Raw genomic sequence first — 16,999 nt, 5'->3', positions numbered from 1 at the left:
GATTGTTTAGAAATAGAATTCTTAGTCAGGATCCTTGAAACCAGCTAGCATTTTTAGAGAGAAACACCTTTATATAAATCCATACAATCAGAATAGTTTTTAAACTATTGAAATTATTTTCATCTCCAGCTTCCACAAAATAACTTCAGTTTACCTTGGTAATCTTAATCTGGGCTATTTTATTAACAATATTATCGGTAAAAAGGCATGACTAAAGATTAGGTCAATTTACTGCAATCAAAGGAGAATTTTTTATATTTATGGAAAAGCTTAGGATAGAAGGGAAGGGTTGGTATGAAGGCGGCCCAGGCCTGAACTAGGTCCTTTAATAAGCTGTAATCTCTACCCCATACACAGCTGGGCACAATCTTTGCACAGATTCCAGCTCAGTTTATCTGTGGGGCTGGTTTTTAAATGTTACCAAGCAGCCAGAAAAATTTTATCTACTTGCTGATACCCAACTTTCCTTTTAAAAAAAGGACATATCATATGATACATAAAAAAGAACACAAAGCCTTTTACTCCAAAGTGAATTAAGAGCTTATCCTTAGAATAATCAATCAGTCCAGTAAAAGAATATATGATTAACATGCTATCTTGTTTTAAATAGGGGAGAGAAAATGTAGGTTTAAGGAGCAGGATGCTATTTGGACAATAAAGGGTAAATATGAGGAAGATGCTGGAAACAAACTTTGGCCAACTGATTTGCTGTGAGGGGGAAAAGCGTGTGTGGGGTTTGGGAACGTTGCTGTTTCTGTAACATACCAACAATTTCTTTAAAAAAAAAAAAGTCGTCTTAAAGGAAATAAATACACTCCTAGAGAATTCGTTAAGTGTCACCAGAGCAGATTATAAAACTGGATGAGACTTCCTAAGACTTTTGTTTATTTTTCTGATTTCTAATAAGGAGCCAGTATTGATTGAGGGTTCCAAATATTTACAGTTTAAGAGTTATTTTCACCTTTTGCCTATTTTCCTGTACCTACAAATGATGACACACTGTGGGTATACTTACCTAATATGGAGCCAGAATTAATAAGTTATTAATAAGATTATTCTAAAGCCCTAATATAACTTAGACTTCAACTAATGGTTTCTCGTAGAGGAAATTTTATACATTTACAACTTAACGAGAAAAACAGAAATCACATTTAAGTTAGTTATATAGAAGTTCAAAGGACTGCAAAATTTAATTGGCAAATTCCTGCCTGGCTTGTGTTTTGGTTTTCCAGCTACCATTTTAAAAGCTTTTTCCTGAATCATCTCTGCTTCAAAGCCCTACTTCAACTTGTAAGTATAGTTGATAGGTTTGATAAATTCTTAGTAAGTACCTACTTATACGAATGCTACACACTGTTTGTTATAGTATCCTGAGTCTATATGTCAAATTCTCAGTAGAATTTCTTCACTTACCAGTATTCTTAGGAGCAGTGGAAAATCATGAATGCTTTTTAATGTAACTAGTAGATTCTTGCTTTAATATTCAAGTTCCATGTACGATGTCCTCATTTGTCGTTGCCGTGGAACCAAGTTCTGTGATTGACAGTTAATACAAACTTGGCATAGGAGTTTCTGCTTGTTACCCCAATGCAGTTCTGGAAATCCCAAACACTGTTTTTTCAGAGCAATTTTCCTGAGAATCCGTAGAGGTTGGCATTGCCCGATTTTAGCCACTAGATGGTGCTAGTGCAAAGATCCAAGTTTTCTTGTGACATATTTTGAAGACAACTAGCAGGTTAAAGAGGCTAAAGTAATCCGGAATGATTGATTGGCGCTATTAACGTGAGTAGACAAGGCTAAACTGTAGGCAGTGAAAGCCAGTTCTCCCTGTGCTCGAGGGTGAGACGTCCTCCGTGCAGCAGGCGTCATCATAATGGTGCAGTTCTTCTTAAGCTATCTGTGCTGAAGGGCGGGGTTTTTATTTTTAGACTGCGTTTTAGTGCCTATAGTTTTGAAGAAGACAATAATAAATTCCTAGACAAATGAAATAAAAGTAAAGTACAAGCCCCCGTTTTTTTTTTTTTTTTTAATCAGATTCAACAGAAACAAAATTAGTCCAACAAGTTGCTTTAAGAGTACCTCCTCACAGACCAGAACATACGGTGTTTGTTAGTAACTTACGGTCCAGGCACTGGTCTAAGGACCACACTTTGAGCAGCGCTGAAAAACTTGCTTGATGGTGCATCCCATTCAGTGCCTCCCATTCAGTCAGCAGAACCTGGTTCAAAATGAGGCTCCATTTACCACTAGGTGGGTAGCTGTGGAAAGGTCACGTAACCTTTCTAAGTCTCAATTTACTCATTTGAATCACGTAATGAGTACCTACGCTTAAGCTTTTTATGAGAACTCAATGTACTAACCTCTTAGGAAGCACTCAAATGTGGGCAGAAACTGAATAGAATTGGTACATTTACATATTAAATACAGACTGTTTTCTCTGATCTCTGCCTCATCATTTTCCTGACTGGTATTTTTTCCATGAATAGAAACAAGGTGTTCAGTTAACAGACACTTAAAGGACCTTGAAACCTTGTTTGATGGCCCTAATGGAAGCACGGCTACTTGGAGATCCTTGACAAAAACCTGCCCTCTCTCTGGGAAGTGTACCTTCTTCCACTGCTGGCAGCTTTAGTGGGCGGCGGAGGGACTGTGTGAAGCAGTGAAGGAGTTAGTTAGAGGGTGCCTGTTCACCCAGATGTACCTGCAGTCAGATACTTCCATGTTCCATATGTGTGAAGAACCGCAGAAGCACTATGCTGCCAGCTCAAAGTCTAGGTGATTACTACAAAAGCAGGAAAGGTTGGCATGTAAACCACATTAGGCAAGATCAATGATGGCAGTTTGTTCTTTGATTAATCGTTATAGTTACCACTTATTGTGACCTTACTAGGCCAAACTATACATGGCTTCAATCTTTACAACAATCATGACAGATGAATCATTTTCGAGATAAGGAAACTAAGGTTTGGAAATGATAAGTTGCTTAAATCACAAAATGCCAGTTACTGGCTAGTTCTAAAATGCTAGCCAGAAACTTGTGCTCTTTATCACTGATTTTACCACATCTGGAAGCACGACCAGTCCAGCTGTGGTGTCCAAATTACTCTTTAAGGTTAAGTGAACAGAACAAAATCAAACTACTAGGACTGGCTCTAGAAGTTACAAAGGCTGGAAAGTCAGTCAAAACTATCAAAGTACCTAAATGAGAAAGTGTAACTACCATATCTGCAAAAACCTCCCACCATGACAATGTCACTGACAGTATTTATTTTTAAAGTTTTGGCACACCATATCCACAATTTCACATTCTGAGGAGTCCAAAGATAATTCTCCATATTAACAAAGCCTTGGAGATTGAAATCAAGATCACCTAATGGGTTCACTTTGGCCAACACAATCAGAGTTTTCAGCTTCTTTCCAAAAAAATTCCTGAGATATTATTATGCAGCAATTCTGCCCATGTGTATTTTACCTTTCTGTCCCAAGGAAGAAAGGTCTAAGAAATCCACACATGTAAAACCACCCCCTGAAAAACTGATGTGCTGGTAGAAAAAAAAAGCAGTAGAATTAAGGTTTTATAAACCAGAGAGTGTTCTGTTTCTGTTAGGTAAAGGGATTTCTTCATATGTTATTTTAATAAAAGGGAATTTCATAGGTAAAAACCAATATTCAAAATTATAAAACAAATAGAACTGTCTGTGTATAATCACGGCATCAAAAATTTGCAAGAGACTCAAAAGAAACTCTTTAGTTGACAAATGTGGTTTGAAAGGGTAATAAAATCTTTTTATGGCTAAAGCAAGAGTCTTGTTTCCTGCTGGCCCAAAAACAGATGTTTCATTTCCCAAGTAAGTAGGTTCTCCACTGTAAAGAAATATTCTTGTATAGTTGGTTTCTATCTTCTTGAAGTCTGCTCCAAGTTCAGCCAACTTCTTATATGTCCTTAACACAAATTTAGAACAGTCGTAGGATTCAAACCATGTCTCTGCCCCTTTTTCTGAGCTGGCTTGGACCGTCCATGTCTCATAATAAATCCCAGTTTCATTGTCCTGTTTTACCCACTTTGCCATTTTGTTAAATATGTCTCCTAGTTAAAAACAAACAAAAAAAACAAAAAACACTATGTGAACATCAAAGCTAATCATGTTAGTTTTAAGTAAAATGCTCTAACCAGATCAAGGCCATGACTACATGATTAAACAACAGTTTTTGAATTTCCAAACCTGCATCTCACAAAAGGAATCCAAGCTCAGCCAATTTCTGTTCCATTTTTCAAGGCACAAGGTATTTCTGAACTAAACATTAGATATAATAGGTGTGTAAAGAGAAGTCTTACATACAGATTCTATAATCATTTAGGCTACAGTCAAAAGCTAAATTATACATGTGCCGAAGCCCTCTTTCTCTACTCCACTCAACAAATCTTGGATTCAGAGGCAAAAGAGAAAAAAGAAGCAAGGGAAAAATTGTGGAAGAGGAAAAAGTGAATGAAGCAGAGACAGTGTAAGAAGAACTGAGGAGGGTGAAGCACGAAGCTTTTCTGTGCAAAGCAAGGCATGAATGGCTGCCTGAGGAACAGCTACTTGAGAAGGAAGCACCGTGCCCCATTCACCCCGAATATCTGGTATCTCCCTTTGCTCCCTGTACTTGTGGCTACTGCTTACAACCTTTCTACCCACTACACAAATTCTTCCGGTGAATCAACTAAACTGGAAATGTTTTTGACCAAGTTCATGGATTATACAGACTCCAGGATGGCTAACACTCTCTCCTACCACCTTGTACCAGACCAGAGGACTCTCTCCAAATGTTAACAGAATACTGTACTCTGCATGGTTACAACCACATCTGGGCCTAGAACAGCATGGCCCCAACATTTCACTTTGTCACTGTGTGTGAATCTTTCTTAGGTTACTCCAACTTGAGTCCATAAAATCAGTACTTCAAGCCCTACAGAATGAACAGAGCGGCTGCTTTTATCAATTTTATGGTATTAAAATGGTGAAATAATATAAATCCTGTTTCCTTAGAGCTGGGGATACTGTTCTTAGTGTTCTTCAACTTTGAAAAGCCACTGCTTGTAATGAAGAGATAAGAATGCTTCAAAACCCTATTCTGTAATGTGAAAAAAGGTCAACAAACAGGATTAATCACAAGGCAGATGGATAACTTAAAGGATTTAAGTACCAGCATATTGCAAACTCTTCTACAGAAAATAGTGATCACTTGTTCATATGATCATACTTTGATGTCAGAAGGAAGATTTTGCAGATAATGAGGTAGGTGGGAATGGAGAAAGGAGAGATGTGAACTGGCCTGGAATGAAAGAAGGATAGCTATTTATCATACTGAGCATTGCTAAAAGAGAAATGGACTTTTATATTGTTGGATGGTTTGGGGCACATCAATTAGAAAATAGGAAGAAAAATAGAAAACAGCATGATATATAATTAAAAGATTCCCAGATTACATTTAAAAGACACCAATTCTGCAAATCAAAACCACAATGAGATATTACCTCACACCTGTCAGAATGGCCATCATCAAAAAGACACCAAATAACAAGTGTTGGTGAGGGTGTGGAGAAAAGGGAACCCTCGTGCACTATTGATGGGAATGTAAATTGGTGCAGCCACTATGGAAAACAGTATGGAGGTTCCTCAAAAAATTAAACATAGAACTACCATATGATCCAGCAATTCCACTCCTGGGCATTTATCCAAAGGAAGAGAAAACACTAACTTGAAAAGATATAAGCACCCCTAAGTTTACTGCAGCATTATTTACGATAGCCAAGACATGGAAATTACCCAAGTTTCCATCGAGGGATGAATGAATAAGGAAAATATGGCATGTATATACAATGGAATATTATTCAGCCATAAAAAAGAATGAAACCTTGCCATTTGTGACAACATGGATGGACCTAGAGGATATTATGTTTAGTAGGTCAGACAGAGAAAGGCAAATTACCATATGATTTCATATGGTATGTAGAATCTAAAAAATAAAACAAATGAAAAAACAAAACAGACCCACAGATACAGAGAACAAACTGGTGGTCACCTCTAAAATAGAGATTTACCTCTATTATTTTATTTAGAAAGTCCAATTTAATTGTACAGCTTTATATCATTTATTTTTATGATGAAAATAGGAAAGATAATCTGTAAATAAGGTGAAGTTTTGCATGAGTAATAGTTTGGGTCAAAGGTTAGTGATTCCAGAAGTGTATTTTATAAGTTGACCTCTGAAGAGCAGACCATTACTGAGAGGCCTCAATGAAAGTAATTTCTGTCATTTTTGGATATAGATGCAATCATCAAATGCTGCCATATTTTTGAAACTTACCTGATATGGTTGCTACTAGAACTAACGTCCCATTTTCCTTCCAGTGAATATCATCAATTCCTTCAAAAAAGCAGGCAGCTCCTTGATTACACCAGAAAGGGGCATTCATTTCAGGTCGGAGATGGGGAAATGTGCAGTTTCCAAGCTGGAAAAGTTCATACCATTCCATTGTGTAGTTCTTTTCAGTTAAAATACTCCTGAATCCAATGGCATCGTGCATAATTTTCTGTGTAAAGATCATACATGTATCAAAGCATTTGTGAAGTAACCACTGGTTCAGGAGCCAGATGGGAGAAAGTGCGATACCACAACTGCATATAGAGTAGACCAGTTATTCCCCTTCCCTGTTGCTATTCTCACGTCGAGAAGCCTCCATGCCCCAGACTCAGGAAGGAAGTCTGTGTACCTCTCAGGTGATGAGAGGCTCAAATGGGTGACCTAACCTAGGAAAAGTGTGCAAAATAGGAACTGGACGTGAAGAAGTGATTCCCACCTGCCTTGCCCCTTGCTCTGGGCCTCCTCCTTTCTTTCTTTCCAGGATCTGGGTACAGGAATTGCATTTGGATTCATAATATTAAAATGGATTAAAGCAATTGCATTGATTATTGTCAGGATCATAAAACCTGATTTTGTTTTTGGACTACTTATTTAAAATTCGCTAAGAGGAACACCAATAAACATAATCTAAAACTAGTGACTAAATAGAGATTATTCCCTCAAATCCACTTAATCAAATCACTTAATTAACCAGCTATAAGATCAAGATGCAGCCTTACCAAGTGTCCCAGGAGGTCTCCGTATTTAAATTCCCACACTGGGGCTTGTAATCGAAAGACTTCAATGACATCATCATCCTTCATCACTGGGATAGGGGAGCCAGTGGGACAGAAAGTGTATTTAGCTTGACAGTAAGGATCTGGTTCCGGACGGAAGGAAAAGCGTCTAACAAAGAAAAAAAAATCATCAACTTAGATTCTTACAGAAATTTGGTTCTTGCACATCGTAGAATCCAGATTTTAATTTCACTGTCAATCACATTTTTAGAAAAAACACCCAAAGCTCAGCCCACAGTGTATAAATATACATTTTATATGTTATCCTGTGAACAAACTCCAATGATGTCTTTAATAGCAAATGATACATTAAAAGCACTGATAATTGCATGCTCCCTGGTTCCCTGCTCCCATTGTGAGAATTCCGAAGACAGGGACCACATGTGAAAATGTTTATAGCTCCACATCTTATTTAGTAGACAGATATTTACTGAATAAAGGAATAACTTTCAAATGATATTTAACTTCCCAAACAATCCATATGTTAAGATTATTCAAAGATAATCATAATTAAATAGAACATATTTTCTATTTTCTTAAGGATTAGCCAACATCCCCTTCAACCAATATTATTGAGGATCTACGACTATACTAGAAAGGAGGGAAACAAAACGTAAAATGCTGTTCCTCCCCTCAAGGAGCTCTGGATGGGGGCTGGTGAGACATTAAACAAGTGATGAAACGCAGCACGGTGAGTGCTTACGAAGAAATACACAAAGTCCTGAGGGTGCAAAAGAGGGAGAAATCATTTTTACCTGCTGCGGGATGGCTGGGGGTAAGGAGGCAAAGGAAGAGATGAAGGCCTGGCCTAGGTTTTTAAAATACTTTAGGAAGTCAGTACAGAAAAGGAAACAAAACACTAAATACTCTAAGACAAGCATGACACGCTGGAAGAGTCTCAAGTGGGTAAGGAAGACTGGAGTTCAGGCTTCAAGGCAGCAGCGGTGAGAGGAGAGGGAGGCAGGGACTGTCACTTCGCCCTAATTCAGGTGCACCTCGGAGACAGCGTGGGTCACTTCCAGACCACCACAATACGTCGGATGACGCTGTAAAGGGAAGGGAGTCACCCGAGCTTTTTAGTTTCCCAGTGCATCTAAAAGTTATGTTTACATCACACCATGGTCTATACAGCATGCAATAGTATTATGTCTTAAAAAAAGTAACGTATGTACCTCAATTAAAAAATACTTTACTGCTAAAAAATGCTAACTACCATCTGACCACACAAGGTTGCCACACATCTTCAGTTGGTAAAAAATGCGGTATCTGAGAAGTGCAATAAAACGAGAGGTATGTCTGGAAAATGTGAAGGGCACCCTCTAGAGTGCCACAGCTGGGGAGGCTGAGCCCGGGAGGGAGATCAATTAAAGGACACCTTCCACTGGAGAGAAAGATGAAAGAGAGAAAGCAGCTGCCTCTATCTATCCTCTAAGAATCCTAGATTCCCTCAGGTTCTAGCCCAATCTATTGTTTTACAATCCTAACACATCAACAAAAATGTCAATTCTAATTTAAAGAGTTAAAATCTTGATTTAGGGAGTTCCCTGGTGGTCTAGTGGTTAGGATTCGGTACTTGCACTGCCTTGGCCTGGGTTCAATCCCTGGTCAGGGAACTAAGATCCTGCAAGACCGGCGGTGCAGCCAAAAAAAAAAAAAAAAAATCTTTATTTAGACAAAAATATTGACAACCCTCCTAAAAGCTTACGAGTCTTGGATATACTTAACTGTTTTATAGGTGCTTACCTGGTTTAAGCAAATGGGTAACTACATATAGGTTTCACTTACCCACAGCAAAATCTATTTTAGGTCAAAGGTAATTTCAAAAGTATGATTTAAGTGTGAACTTAATAAAGTTAAAATTTTGTGATGGGGAGTAGATGAAGGCATGTGCTTAACACTTCAAACTTGTAAAGAAACGTAAGAAGTCATAGTCAATACCTTGTCCTTAAATCAAGTAGTTTTGAATTTCCAATCTCTTCCTTGTTCTATTGAATATTAAATTTTTACTTCTTTTGAACATTTTATTAACACCTTCAAGAAAACCAGCTTCAAACTCAAATTTCTCTTTTCATGTATATAAAGCAAAACAAGGAAGTACTGCGAGCCATTTAGTGAGCAGAATACACCAATACTGTATTCAGGTTTGAAAATAGCTGGCTAGCATTTACTAGATTTAATCCCCCCAACAAACCTGAAGTAACTACTGTTCCTACTTTTTGACTCAGGACATGTGGACACTGAGATACTGAGCAACTTTCCCGAGATCACACAGCTAGTGATGGTGGAGCCTGACTTGATCCGCAGTGGTCGGAGCCCAGAACTCACTCGCGACCCCTAGGTTATCCTGTCTCCCAACTCACCATTTTGTCATCCAAAATAGTTGTGCATTTTCAAAAGCTGCTGGCCCTTCCATTGCCTGATGTTAACACCATGTTTTCTTTCTTTCTCTCTGCTTAGCCATCTCTGATAATTAGGCCATGTAAATACTCTTCTAGTTCAAAGGCTCAAATATGCTTCGCATATCTGCAGTCTCCGCGTCCTCAGCTTATGACCAGCGTCCTACCTCCAGGCTGAAGACAGTGGACAAACGAGGTCGCCAACCGAGGGGGCGAGGGGATTCCCGGGTCGCCGGACTTCTAGTGCTAAAAACGGGAAGTCCCAGGCAAACCCAGGCAAGCTGGGTAAACTGGACACTGGACGTGCAAATGTTATGCACTCAAGATAACTAATGACAGGGCATGCATGACACGGTAATAAATGCGATATTGAAGGTCTCCCCAAACTATTCAAAGTGTCAGCGACTTGTATCCGACAGTCACGCGACGAAATAACATTACTCCTTTTTCATCCACGATTCGGGGCAGCCCTGAGTCTAGGTCACCTCGTAACTGGCTCAAGGGTCCCGGGAGGAGGTGACCCCAGGGCGGCGCGCAGCAAACAGCCGCGACTCTGCAGCTCTCTACTTCATTCAACGCCGCGCCCTCAGGGTCGCCGAGCGCCGCCCCCGCACAACTGCGCGACCGGGAAACAATCCCCCCCCGCCCCCCCGCCTTTGCCCAGCGAACTTCTGCCGCGCCCGTGCACTCACTTGTAGGGCACCGGCCACTGGCGCCGGGAGGGGCCGGTCGCCGCCGCCGCTGCCGCCGCCGCCGCCGCCGCCGCCGCCGCCAGCCAGAGCAGCGCGGACGCCCAGCACCAAGACGCGCAGACCGGAGCCGCATCCGCGCCCGCGCCCCGCCGACCCCAGGCCCCGGGACTAACTCTCCCCGCCTGCGCCATGAGGCAGTTCCCGCTGCTTGCGGCGCCTCCCGCGCCCCGCCACGGCGGAGGGCCGGCGAGCCGAGCATGCGCAGAGCCACGCCCTCAAGCGAACCCGGGCGACCGTCCGCCGGCGGCTCCGCCCCCTGCCCGCCGCGCCCGGCCTGGCGACTCGGTCCCGGCCCGGCGACTCGGTGACCCCCTCGGCTCCCGACGCCGCCTGGAGCACCAAAGGGCGAGGCGCAGGGTCTCCGCGCGGCCCCGTCTCCTCTCCTGCCCGGTGCCCCGAGCGCGGGCGGCCCCTGGACTTGGCCGACCCGGAAGGCGCTTTGGTCCAGCTCCCCCGCGCAGCCCAGACGGGCCGTGGGCCTTCTTCTTCTCTCTTAATGCCGAGTTCTTGTGGCCTCACGTCTCAGTTTAAAGGTCACCGCTTCTTTGGAGCTTCTGCTGACCTCCCCCCAACTACAGTCACCACAAGCAAACAGAAAGTGCAGCTTTGGTCTCTTTTGGATTCTCTAGCACGGAACTCTTACCTCATCCCTCAGGGCCCAGCCTAGGAGACAACAGACATTTGAGTGAAGGAGAATATATGGGGGAGGTGAGTGCAGTGAGGAAGACAATGATGGGGGAGTGCTGGTCCTCACCTGACTAAGCCTGTGATGACAGTGGCCACACTAACAAGTAGCTCACATCCACCCACCTCCCCCGCCCGCCCCCCCCCCCCCACCATGTTCATCCTTGTTGGATCTACCGCTTCAGTTGCGAAGGAGATTCTGAATTACTCTGTCTTTTTTGACCTTCAACCACCTCAAGAAAACAATGGGATCAGCTGCCCTGCTTCTGATGAGGCACTCATGGCCTGCCCTGCTCTCATAGACAGAGGTTGACGTATGTCTATAAATAGTGCATTAGGGACTTCCCTGGTGACGCAGTGGTTAAGAATCCGCCTGCCAATGCAGGGAACACGGGTTCGAGCCCTGGTCCGGGAAGATCCCACATGCTGCGGAGCAACTAAGCCCGTGTGTCACAGCTACTGAGCCTGCGTTCTAGGGCCCGTGAGCCACAACTACTGAGCCCACATGCCACAACTACTGAAGCCCGCGTGCCTAGAGCCGGTGCTCCGCAACAAGAGAAGCCACCACAATGAGAAGCCCCCCTCGCTGCAACTAGAGAAAGCCTGCGCGCAGCAACGAAGACCCAATGCGGCCAAAAATAAGTAAATAAATAGTGCATTAAAGACACTTATAATCATTTATAGTCACTTATGGTCACTTAACAGTCACTCGTTTCACAAGAGGGCGGCCTGCAGGACTCAGACCAGGGCTTTCCAACGCTTTCACGTCACCCACAACATGAGTGAACCAGCATAGTATTTGTAAGTATGTTGGAATGAGCAGGGTGACTGCAATGGCTGGAGGGGACTGTTGTGAGCCGGTGGGCGGGGGGTCGGGGGTGAGGACACGGTGAGGGGTGGGAGCGTCATTGACTTCCCCACGCCTGCCAGGCCTTCTGAGGGTTGATGAGAATTGTTCCCCTCTACGCACACACGCACACACGCCTTTGCCCACTTGCTGCAGCAGGTTGGGGATTCTGGGGAGGTTCAGGCACGGCTTCATTTTAACCCTCACTTACCTAATCATTTAGATGGCTCCAACCCTAGTCCTCCGTATACCACCACCCAGTTCAAAATCACCAAACCTAAGCTGGCTTCTCCAAAGACCCGCCCAAGATGAGAGGGAACCTCATCCTAGCGGTGACAGCGGACAGGTGCTGCTTGATCTGAAGGGCACCTGCAGGATTCTGAGTGGGCCCACACTTGAGCATGGCTTAAAGCTAAAAGAAGCAGCTCTCGGAAGAAACATTATAGATTTTACAAATAAGGAGACCAGACACTAGGGGGCCACAGTGGAACTTTCTATCCTGCTCAGGATTTCCCAGAGCTACAAAACCAAGCTTCAGATCCACCTTGGTTAGTGGTGGGGATCTCCCCTCTTAGGTGTGCAGTCTCTCCACTCTGTGTGCAAGGAGCTCTAATGGTTAACAAAGCGTTTCCTCATATTAGCCCTGACTCAGTCTCTCGGTAGCTCCCACCTGCTCTGCTCTGGTTCTGCCTTCTGTTCTTCTTGGCTATGACCCTAGCACCCCAGGCTAAGGATGCTTCCAGACTATTGTTGCCTGATCCCTCATCATACTTGCTACTTCTCTCTAGTCCGACGTTTTTAAACTTTGAGGACCCAACAAATAGACTGAATTTTAATCCAGTTGGTTTATTTTGCAGGCGTTTCCAATTAGCCTAAGACCACAATAGTGGAACAATACTGTAGTCTAGTAAAATCAGGTTTATTAACCATTGCATCGTGAGAGGTTGCGCACAGAGGAACTGCGTGGCATCTCCCCAAGCAAAGGAAAAGATAGAGTTATAGGATTCTGAGGTAGGGTGGAGTTTAAGTGAAATTTAAGTGAGCAGTATTTTGGTAGGCTCAAAGCAAGGCTGTGTGTCAACACACAGAGTCAATGTGCAGCTTAGATGACAAAGTGGACCTGGGGTCCTATTTCCTGAGATACTACAAAGTTTAAATAGAGATGGAATTTTTGTGTCTAGAAACCCCTTATTGGGAGCTCTGCACCTGGGTTGTAAAGGTTGTAATTTGAAGCTGCTTCTCTGTGTCAAGGGCCTGAGAATCTCCAGGTAAAGGCGGGATATTTCATTCTTACTGATGTAATTTCCAACAGCAAAAACTCTCTAAGTCTTTAACTTTAGAGAACAAATTTTCTCAGTGAGTCAGAAAGCAGGAGGTGGTTATGACACTTTACAGCTCTGTTTGGGGTATGTTAATTTTGCAACTGATTTTATCAGCCTTTTATTCCAGGCTCCTGGATGGCAGGGCAGATTTTTACAGTCCAAGCTAATTTTACTTTCTCACTTACGATGAAATAAAAATTCATATTTTAAGGCAAGACAAGAAAAATTTTAATGTAAATATTTTCTCTCTCCATCTGGGCTTCCTCGCTCCCCTCTAGTGTGCACTGTGCATCTGCATTATGTGTTAACGAGACCTCTCCAGTGGCAGAAATACCTGCTCAACCATAAAGATCAATTTTTCTCCTTCTGGCACCAGCCATGTTGTAACTCCTTAGAAGATATCATTCCTTTCTCAATCCTGTAAGAGGTCACGGTGACTCACCACTGGCCTTGTATGGGCAGACATCTTTAATGAACTTTATGTACAATGCCAATATATCATGTCCCTTAAAGATAGGGATTGGTGCAGAACAGACTGGTCAGAGGACCTGGGGAGATTCTGGGCCGCACCTAATGGAAGTTCTTAGCTTAAATACTTACATAAGACCTATTAATGTTACTGGCTATGTTAGTAAATATTCTGCCTCTTTTACAAGATTATTGTTTCTTGCATTACCAAATGTGTGACGAGCCTCAGATAAAATTAATGATGATTATGCGACTTGAAATGATTGGCCAAATGTACAGTTCCGGAAGATCAATGATTGTAATAGTGTAACTGTAGATATGGGAAGAAGCAACAAGAGGGGACCATGTCCTGGACCATAACAGACTAATAAAACAGGTGGTACAGAAGCTTTTGCCTATGGTTAACAGGGCCTAGTTTAGTAACAACACACTGAGTGGCCTACCAAGGAAATCCTTGCCTAACCTGAGGATGAGCATTCCTAGCACCTTGGGACAAACTGGTCACGAAATGCCTCCCAGACCTTGGCTGAAATTAAGACTGTAAGGGAAGGGATTGGAAAACAAAGAATGTTGCCCACCATCCAGTTCTACAAGAATCATTTCATTAGCCACTGGAGTCCCTGACCTACAACACACCCTAAAAGGAATTAAGGGTGAAGATCAGGATAAGGCACTCTGTGCTCTGGGAGAACTGACAGAACTGGCCTTCAGAGAGTTAGATATTTTCAGAAGAAAAAATTTTATGAACCTGGATTCTTACATCTTCCCATACTTAGAAAAACACTAAAACCATTAACTAAGGTATCTGTTCCTCGTGACTAGCAACAAACTTCTACCAAGCTGTGTGCTTGATTGCACATACCGGCTTCGCCAGAATCACATATATACTGACCTCCCCTCTTAACTCTTTGGAACAGTTCTCAGAGCTCTCTGAGAGACTGTCTCCTGGGTTATAATCCTCAGTTTGACTTGAATGAGATTTTCCATTTCTTTCTTAGACTGTTGGTTAGTTTTTTCATTGACACTTATAATGCAGTGTCAATATTGTAAATCCAGTGTTAATATTATTTTAGTTACTAAAAAACATTAGTCTGAGAAGGGGTTTAACCAGGCTGCCAAAGAGATCCGTGGAACATGAAGAAAGGTTAAGAGCCCTTGCCCTGGACACACTAATTTCCTGTACTAATTTTAATGCAAGAGGTTAATAGTATCTTTTCTCTTTATATTTATTTTTGGCTGTGTTGGGTCTTCGCTTCTGTGCGAGGGCTTTCTCCAGTTGCGGCAAATGGGGGCCACTCTTCATCGTGGTGCGGGGGCCTCTCACCATCGCCGCCTCTCTTGTTGCGGAGCACAGGCTCCAGACGCGCAGGCTCAGTAGTTGTGGCTCACGGGCCCAGTTGCTCCGTGGCACGTGGGATCCTTCCAGACCAGGGCTCGAACCCGTGTCCCCTGCATTAGCAGGCAGATTCTCAACCACTGCGCCACCAGGGAAGCCCCAATAGTATCTTGATGTTAATCAAATCATTAACAGCCCCCCTCCCCCAAAAGCTATGAGACTTGGGTACACGTACCTCTTTTACAAGTGCTTAACTGGCTTAAACAAATACAATCAACTATATATCAATATATAGGCCCTATTTTCAGATTTTTGTTGGCAGTTTCACTTACCTACAGCATAACTTATTTTAGGTCAAAGATAATTTAACAGTATAAGTTAGTGTGAATTTAATAAAGTTACAAATTATATCCACTTGAAGGAATTAGTGTCACATACTTAGTATGTGATACTTTAAAACAAACGACTGTGGAGCTATAGTTAACCCTCTACCCTAATCTTAAATCAAGTAATTTTGGATTTATACTCTTTTACTTGTTACATTAAATCTTTTAAACAATTCTTTACAATCTTCTAGTTATTTATTGCCTATATTTTTACTTCTGTTGTGAACAGTTTGTTAATATTGTCAAGAAGCCAGCTTCAGAACAAAAACGTCTCTTTGCTTTCATGTATATCAAGCAAAAGGAAGCAGTGCCTACCATTCAGTGAGCAGAAATACGTGATTATTAAGGTTTTGACACACTTGACATTCACTATATTTAATCCTACCAACAGCCCTGTGAAAAAGGTGCTACTTCCCTCTTTCAGATTGCGGAAGTGTTGACACAGAGATATTAGTAACTTTCCCAACATCACTCAAGGTAGATCCCCAGCAGGCAGACAGGGAACTTGCTCCCGCCACCCGGTTATCCTGCTTCTCGAGTTGACTAATACTCTCCTCCTCCCCCTTCTCCTGTTCCTCCTTATCCTCAGTGATGTGGGCGGAGACCTATGCGTTTTCATAGGCAGCTGATCTTTCCCCTGCCTGATGTTGGTACCGTGTACACTTCTTCTTTCTAAATTTAGGCATCACTGACAGTCTTAGGCTATGAAAATGTCCTTCTGGGTCAAGAGTTAGAATCAGCCTCATGGGTTTGCCATCTTCCATCCATGACTTATGACTAGCATCTATCTCCAGGCTAAGAAAGGTAGGTTTCTTCTTGAAAGTAGATGTAGTCCTTTATTTATAACACCGCACATAACAAGGGCTTAGTAAGTTTTTGTTGGAGGAAGATAGCGTAAATAATTTAAAGATCTAACAGGGGAAGTAGAGATGTAATTGATGGAGATTGTAGATTTCACCCTTTAATAATACGAGACTAAATTTCTTTCACATATCTGGTCAATATACGAGGTCATACAAAAGAAACTCGGGGAGCATCCTAGCTAAACAAGGTAAACACATTCTTTGCTGTTTCTTTCCTGTGATCGTAGAAGAAAACTAGGTTACATATATGGATATTGGACTTTCTAAAAAGTTGCTACATTTGTGAAACACAAAATATCACGAGGAGCACTGCATCCTAGCCAAGACTGCCTCCTTTCACTGCTGTTAGTTACAGCCCACACTGTATCTGGTCATCAACCTTTCCATTTTAAGTGACCTAAGAAATTATTTGTCCTTCAGCTCTGATGCAGATGAAAGGGTGCAGTGGCACTTCTCATTCAGTTTTTTCTGTCAAGAACACCACTTCAGCTTCTGCCTTTGGAGCTGAGCAGTTAAAAAATCTATTGAACACGATGAAAAAAAATTGTTTTAATTGAAATATAGTTTATTTACAATATTGTATTAGTTTCAGGTGTAGAGCAAAGTGATTCAGTTATACATACATATATATATATATATATATATATATATATATATATATATATATTTCAGATTATTTTCCACTATAGGTTATTACAAGATGTTGCATATAGTTCCCTGTGCTATGCAGTAAAACCTTGTTGCTTATCTATTTTATGTAT

At 42.1% G+C, this 16,999-nt stretch overlaps 1 protein-coding gene and 1 non-coding gene across 3 annotated transcripts; one reads left to right on the top strand and one right to left on the bottom strand.

Moving 5' to 3' along the window:
• Positions 1-34: 34 nt before the first annotated feature.
• CLN5 (CLN5 intracellular trafficking protein) lies at positions 35-10,508 on the bottom strand. Of its 2 annotated transcripts, none has more exons than XM_068526771.1 (4): positions 10,273-10,508; positions 7,128-7,293; positions 6,352-6,577; positions 35-1,943 (listed from the first exon to the last, which is right to left on the bottom strand). In XM_068526771.1, exons 1-4 carry the CDS (start codon positions 10,461-10,463, stop codon positions 1,894-1,896), a joined length of 633 nt encoding a protein of 210 aa, XP_068382872.1. In that variant the 5' UTR covers positions 10,464-10,508; the 3' UTR covers positions 35-1,893. The 2 variants fall into 2 exon arrangements, with proteins under 2 accessions (XP_068382872.1, XP_068382871.1); XM_068526770.1 differs by lacking the exon at positions 35-1,943 and adding an exon at positions 3,245-4,087.
• Positions 8,726-8,797, top strand: TRNAA-UGC (transfer RNA alanine (anticodon UGC)). The gene has a single exon. It is a non-coding gene; the product is annotated as a tRNA-Ala (tRNA).
• Positions 10,509-16,999: the final 6,491 nt, after the last annotated feature.

This window comes from Eschrichtius robustus, chromosome 18, assembly GCF_028021215.1.
Source record: "Eschrichtius robustus isolate mEscRob2 chromosome 18, mEscRob2.pri, whole genome shotgun sequence".
Lineage (NCBI taxonomy): Eukaryota > Metazoa > Chordata > Mammalia > Artiodactyla > Eschrichtiidae > Eschrichtius > Eschrichtius robustus.
This window is presented reverse-complemented; position numbering and strand designations above follow the sequence as displayed.

Coding starts and splice junctions, on each gene's coding strand:
- CLN5 (XM_068526770.1), bottom strand. CDS start 10,463: ATGGCGCAGGCGGGGAGAGTTAGTCCCGGGGCCTGGGGTCGGCGGGGC. Junction 7,294..10,272: donor CAGTGGCCGGTGCCCTACAA/GTGAGTGCACGG, acceptor TTTCTTTGTTAG/ACGCTTTTCCTTCCGTCCGG. Junction 6,578..7,127: donor GAGACCTCCTGGGACACTTG/GTAAGGCTGCAT, acceptor ATCTTTACACAG/AAAATTATGCACGATGCCAT.